At 34.3% G+C, this 6,983-nt stretch overlaps 1 protein-coding gene across 6 annotated transcripts in view; it reads right to left on the reverse strand.

The window, feature by feature from the left end:
* The window catches only part of Grik2 (glutamate ionotropic receptor kainate type subunit 2), a 740,066-nt gene that overhangs the window by 532,610 nt on the left and 200,473 nt on the right, over window positions 1–6,983 (reverse strand). For all 6 annotated transcript variants that reach the window (XM_021204375.2, XM_021204374.2, XM_029542109.1 and 3 more), the window contains 2 exons: window positions 5,357–5,524; window positions 853–1,110 (listed from right to left, as the gene is read on the reverse strand). In XM_021204375.2, the coding sequence (XP_021060034.1) occupies window positions 853–1,110; window positions 5,357–5,524 (426 nt within the window). The remainder of the gene's footprint in view (window positions 1–852; window positions 1,111–5,356; window positions 5,525–6,983) is intronic.

Genomic DNA, 6,983 nt, shown 5'->3' on the forward strand with positions numbered 1-6,983 from the left:
ATTCTAATTTAAAACAATATTTAGAATACTGAAAAATATCCTTAAATGAAATCAATTACCATGATAAATATAATATTTATCTCACCAAAATAACTGTCAGCAGAAAACTACAAGTTTGATTTTACAGTTTACTTTCTTCTGTTTCTGAGACATGTTTAAAATTAATAATTCATGATAATATTCAACCACAATTAACAACCATTAAAACAATTCAATATAGACAACTGCTGTACAACAAACATTTATTAAAATATTACAAGGGGGTGACATGAGTTTAATTTCATTTCATTAAATTTTATTTCTAATTCTAGTTTTCAAATTTTCTAAGTGGTATCTATCTACACAAAAGTAGTTCCCCAAAGCTTGAAAATTTAATACTGTTATTTGTTCAATGTTTGTGAAATATATATATATATATATATATATATATATATATATTGCATAAAACAAATAAATTCTATGTCAAAATTGTAAGTTTCTTGATGTTTACTGACAGTCACAGAGACTGCTGTAGAAAACCACTGTTTAGCCAAAATTATTTAAATATAATCACATGATATTCATACTATCTCTTTTAATACATGGTTCAATCTTCTGATGCTTATTTTATAAATACAGAGAAAATGTATGTGATTAGGCTGTTATTTTTCTGGATGTGTAAAACAAGTGTTGCTATTTGGCTCAAAATGTCTTTCAGTATCTTCACAAACTGATTAATAACCATAACAACAATAATAATTAATAAACAAAATTAAACTAATAAAAGAAAACAAGCCACATAGAACAGAAGAACTTGTAATGTGCTCGAGAAAAGAATGTGCTGAAGTCAGCCACAGAGGCCGCTGCTCTTACCAGTGCTGTCGTCATATACAACTGTAACAGTTTTCCACTTAAAAAACTGCACCAAATCCAAGATGGCACGGCTGAGGGAGGAGAAGTCTGGGTAGAGACTGACATAGAAGGAATCCTTATTGTCTGACACCTGGTGCTTCCAGCGGGTCTGTATGTGCGGCACTCCCAGAGCATTGCAGATGGACTGAACAGCATTTGCTGATGAACTGTGCGAAGGACCGAAGATGGCAGCCACTCCAAGAGACAGCTGATCACAAGCTGAAAGGGAAAAGGAAGTCTGTCAATAAAGAGAAGGAAGGAGGGCATGCGTTGCTACTAAATCCCATAAATGTCTTCCTGGGAAAGATTCAATCTCAAAAATATTAGCCCAGAATTACTCATGTCTAAAGGAAATGCAGGGACAAAGAGTGGAGCAGACATTGAAGGAAAGGCCATCCAGAGACTGCCCTACCTATGAATCCATCCCATCTGCAGACACCAAAACCAGATACTATTGCTGATGTCAAGAAGTGCTTGCTGACCGGAGTCTGGTATAGAGGTCTCCTGAGAGGCTCTGACAGAGCCTAACCAATACAGATACAGATGCTCAAAAGCAAACCCATCGGACTGACCGCAGGGACCCCACTGGAGGAGTCAGGGGTTTGCAACACCATATCAGAAAACAATATCAGAACCCCCAGAGCTCCCAGGGACTCAATCTCCAAACAAAGAAAACACATGGAAGGACCCATGACTCCAGCTGCATATGTAGTAGAGAATGGCCTTATCTGACCTCAATGGGAGGAGTGGCCCTTGGTTCTGTGGAGGCTCCATGCCCCTGAGTAGGGGAATGCTAGGGCGATGAGGCAGAAGTGGTTGGTTGAGTAAGTAGGGCAGCACCCTCATAGAAGGAGGGGGATAGGATAGGGGGTTTGTGGAGTGGAAACTAGGAAGGGGAATAACATTGAAATGTAAATAAAATAACCAATAAAAATAAATGAATAAATAAAAGAATCTCCTTTAGTAAAATCTGCACTTCATAGTTCTTCATTCCCTTTGCTCCCTCTAAACTGTATCCCATTTTCCTTTTTTGTTGCTTGCTTTCAACTGCATGGCCTCTATTTTTTTAAATTGTTGATCTGTATGTTTGTATGTATTCCGAAATACATAAATAAAACCTGCTTAGTCTATAGAATGTTGCTTGTATGTATGTTTGCTAGGCTGACCATGCAACATCGGATAACATGTTGTGCTAAAACATAGGAAAAGGTGTGTCTTTCATGGTCAGCTTTCCTATAATTACATCATTATTTACTAAATATTTTCAGTTTATTACAAGAAAGTTAATTCAGCCAATTTTGTGGGAACAAAATTTCAAATAATTCTGCAAATGTTAAGGAAGTGGGAGAAAGAAAAATAATTAAAAGATTTTTTTGGCATAAAATATATGATGCATGAATACCTAAGCATAGACATATTAGATAAAACTTTAGTTGTTAGAAACACTTGCTATGATTCTTTTAAGAATTCAATATGATGTAAGAAAGTTGGTTCTGAACATACCAATTGTTATTTTCTAAATAATTAACAGAATTCTAAATAGGTATACAGCCAAATCTGAAATCTCACTCAAAATGGATCTTTAATTCATATATTTTGAAACTGATTGCTTGCCTAAAAAAAAATCAAAATCCAAGAAAAGATGAAAATACCTGGAATAATCCTGTGTTTAAAAATAACATTGATGTGTCTTTTTCATTTATATGTTTGTTTGTGCATAGGTTTTCCTGTGCTAACCAGGTTGGTGGTATTTTAATTTCAGTTATGTAGGATACATAGATAGATAGATAGATAGATAGATAGATAGATAGATAGATAGATAGATAGATAGAGATATAGATTAGATATAATATAGATATAGATGTGTATGTGTGTGTGTGTGTGTGTGTGTGTGTGTGTGTGTGTGTGGTGTGTTCTGGGCTGACCATTCGATATGGAATAACCAATTGATATGCCCTTCCCAGGGGAAGACTGTTCACTCTCAGATTATATTAGTTGACTATAGTTAGGTCATTTTCTAGAGTCAAGGCCTCATGAACTTACAACTAAATATTTTCAGTTTATTCCAAAATAGTTAACTCAGCCAATACAGTTTATATGAAATATATAAGAAAAAGCATCAGAAACACTCTAACATTTAAAATCTTGTCATATAAAATGATTAAAATTATTTTTAAATATCTCAGTTGATATCTATTTTAAAGTTCATCTTTACTATCATGATGATTTTGGACATTTGTAGAGCCGCTGTAAGATTCACAATATCCATTGTATCTCTCTTCATTTGCTTATTTATTCATGCCCTAAGCAATAATAGCTCAGTAAACAAGATAGAATGATAGCTTCACCCCCTTTTACATGTTGCAAAGGAAGTTGCTAATTTGAGTTTTCCTACCTCTAGGTTAGATTCCTAATAGGCTTTAATAGATGCTTAATTGAAAAAAGGTCTTATAAACCAGGTGACTTTATTGCCTAAGGATTGTGCTAGGGTATCAGTTAATAGTATTCTGTTTGTTGTCAGGAAAATTTGAATCTATATTTCTACACTGAACCTTTGAAGTCACCATTAAGAAGTCTATTAATATTTTATCTATATTTTCCTCACTCCTTGTGTTTTAATATGATTTTTTCATTAGCATCAGAATTTTTTCTTCCTTAATAGAAATGTCTTGAGCAATATTACTAATCATATTCACTTGCTTTGAATTTAATGACTTAGTTTGCATTTGTTGTGACAAACAGAACTTTTTACAGTCAACTCGAACCTTTTCCCTCCAGTCTTGTAAACCCTTTATCACCATGGCATGGATCTGAAATGTAAAACTAATTCATATTCTCAAAAACATGAATTCAAAGGGCAAGCAGAATATGACTTTGAGAAACACAGACCAGCATCTGGGGAAAATAACGAGTCTTCTCTCTTGAGAAGCATTGTATCTTATCAGCTGCCAGTAATGTTAATAAGCTTGGAAGACAACTTCCTCAAAGTAGATCTACAAATAATTACACGTGTTTCCATTAATATCAGGCAACTATTAAAACAATATTAGCATTGCAGAAATGTAAATATTGTTTTAAAGAATATGATGATAACAAATGCTGTTAGTCTACTCTTAAGTCAATCTATAGTACAGAAGGCAATGTATACTACATAAATGCAAACTATGCCAAAGGTAGGAGCTGTCCTCCTACATTAAAATCTACACATATACAAAAAGAACACCTATATAGCACTATGTAAACACAGTCACTATTGATATTGCTGTGTGTATAATATATGCCTGGGTAATGGTTCTTCTTTAGATTGCTTTAATGTTTTTTATTTGATGTATATTGGTGTTTTGTCAATGCATATGTCTGTGTATCATGTCTATGCAGTGTCCTTACAAGCCAGAAGGGTGATTCAGAATGCCCTAGAAATAGAGTTGCAGATAATGTACTCATTGCTAAGTATTTAACCTGAGTCCCCTGGACAAACTACCAATTCTTTAATCATTTATTTTAGTTAATTGTTTAAAACTTTAATAACAGTGAAAGTAGAACAATATGGAAAAATAATTCATCTACCACAAATTTAATTATACTTAAAATTAGATTTGTTTAAATAACAGCTAATGAAAACACATGAAACTCAAAAAGAAGGAAGAACAAAGTGTGGATACTTCGTTCCTTCTTAGGAGGGGGAATAAAATACCCTCGGGAGGAGATACAGAGACGAAGTTTGGAGCAGAGACTGAAGGAATGACCATCCAGAGACTGCCCCACCTGGGGATCCATCCCATAAACAACCGACAAATCAGACTATATTGCAGATGCTAACAAGAGCTTGCTGACAGGAGCCTGATATAGCGGTCTCCTGAGAGGCTCTGCCAATGCCTGGCAAATACAGAAGTGGATGCTCACAGTTTTCACTGGACAGAGCACAGGATCCCTATTGAAGGAGCTAGAGAAAGGACTCAAGTAGCTGAAGGGGTTTGCAGCCCCATAGGAGGAACAATGTGAACTAACAAGTACCCCAAGAGCACCCTGGGACTAAACCACCAATCAAAGAAAACACATGGTGGACTGATGACTCTAGCTGCATATGTAGGCCTAGTCAGTCATCAATGGGAGGAGAGGCCCTTGGTTAAGGTTCTATCACCCAGATAGGGGAATGGCAGGGTCAGGAAGCAAGAGTGGGTAGTTTGTGGAACAAGGGAAAGGGGGAGGAAAGAGAGGATTTTCGGAGGGGAAATTAGGAAAGGGGATAACATTTGAAATGTAAAAAAAGAAAATATCTAATATACATACATATATATATAAAGAAAATTTATAAAATCAACATTTTTTTCTAATAAAATGTATGTAGATACTAAAGACAATTTCTTTCACATAAATGTCCTTATTAATTTATTGACAACATAAGGGAATCAAGAACACCTAGAAATCTGAATTCTAGAAATCATTCTATATAGCTATTAATCACCTTTCTTAGATGCTTCAAAACTGTCATAGAGATTGATCTTCTGAGTATCATATGTTAAAGTGGTATTGGGTAGCAGAGTCCTGTTCCTGTTGATGGTGTTCACAGCAAATCTGAATGCAAGTTCTTCAGCTCCCATGGGGCCAGATTCCACATATTCAAATATACCACCTAATAAAGCAAGAGAAAAATTACAGTGATGTGAGAATCTAGTTAAAATGTTTTTAGACATTATATATGTATAAATAAGAGAGATACACAGAGAGAGTGAGAGAGAGGGGAGAGAGAGAGGGAGAGGAGAGATGTGTTATCAAGGGATTTGTACTACTTTCTATAAAATTTTAGTTATAAGAAACTATAACAAAAACTCTGGAGTTTTTGCCTAATTTAATACTGTTTAAGGGTACTTTTTCCTTTATATTTAAAGATTACTTATTTTAAGATAAGACACAAAACAAAATTATCTGTTCATTTTTATAAACTAACACCGAAGTGTCAATACTGAATAATGCCAATCTGTACTGCTTTCAATTCTGAAGACTAAATTACATTAGTCTTCCTTAAGTAAGACATCACAAATCTTTACCCAAATGTATACATTTACAATAATAATATATCCATGATGATAGAATAGTGGTAGTTACATTTTGCCATAATCAACAAATATAAAATCAGACTTATGGCCCACTTTATAGGAGATAATTCATGATGGTTACTATAAATCTACCCTACTTTCTGTGGCTAGAGAGGTCAATAGTCCCCAAAAGCCATCCTTGTATTGCTTATTTTTCTAAGGCAATATAAATGTTAACTATTATAAATAGTTATTCTTATGTACAAAAATAACTGTAACTCTCACTCACCCCCCCGCCAAAAAAAAAAAAAAAAGCTTCTTTTTGTAGCAGAGGCTAATTCAGAAGCCATATGGGGTCAAAATACAGAGAGTATGTGACTGTAGGATATACTACCCAGTTAGTGTATCTACAACACAATAACCACACCTAATTCAGGGAACTTTGCAGAAGAAAGTGTAGAAAGACTGTAAGAAGCAGAAGAGCAGAATGCTCACTACCAAATATTATATACTAGACTTGACAGGGAACCTGGGCCCATGACATTGCAACAAAATGATGGTCGATATCAGACATGCATAATGACAATACCAGATGGCATTCCAATTTTGTTGGTGAAATTTTATAAGACCTCTTTGCTAGATGAATAATTACAGGTAGTCAATAGCTGCTAGATAAGGGAAAGACAGTTTTTACCAAGATTAAAGTCCTGAGATAGGCTATCCAATTCAATGCATACTCCTGTGTAGAACTGTTAAAAAATATATTAAATATTTGCATAAATTAAAATGTATCCAATCATATAAAATTCAAATTTTGGCATTTTTTCCTATATAAAATTTGAAGAAAGTAGAATTGCTTTTTAATGTTACTGTATGTTCCCGTTCAAAAGCCATAACAGACACAAATGCTGAAGCTTCAAACAAAGGCCCTTTATGATCTCACTTAATGCACTGTAAGTAATTCAGTGTGATTTAAAAATGTACACAATGGAGTACTACTCAGCTATTTAAAACAATGAATTTATGAAATTCTTGGGCAAATGGATGTATCTGGAG

The sequence above is a fragment of the Mus pahari genome, chromosome 9 (genome assembly GCF_900095145.1).
Source record: "Mus pahari chromosome 9, PAHARI_EIJ_v1.1, whole genome shotgun sequence".
Classification (NCBI taxonomy): Eukaryota; Metazoa; Chordata; class Mammalia; order Rodentia; family Muridae; genus Mus; species Mus pahari.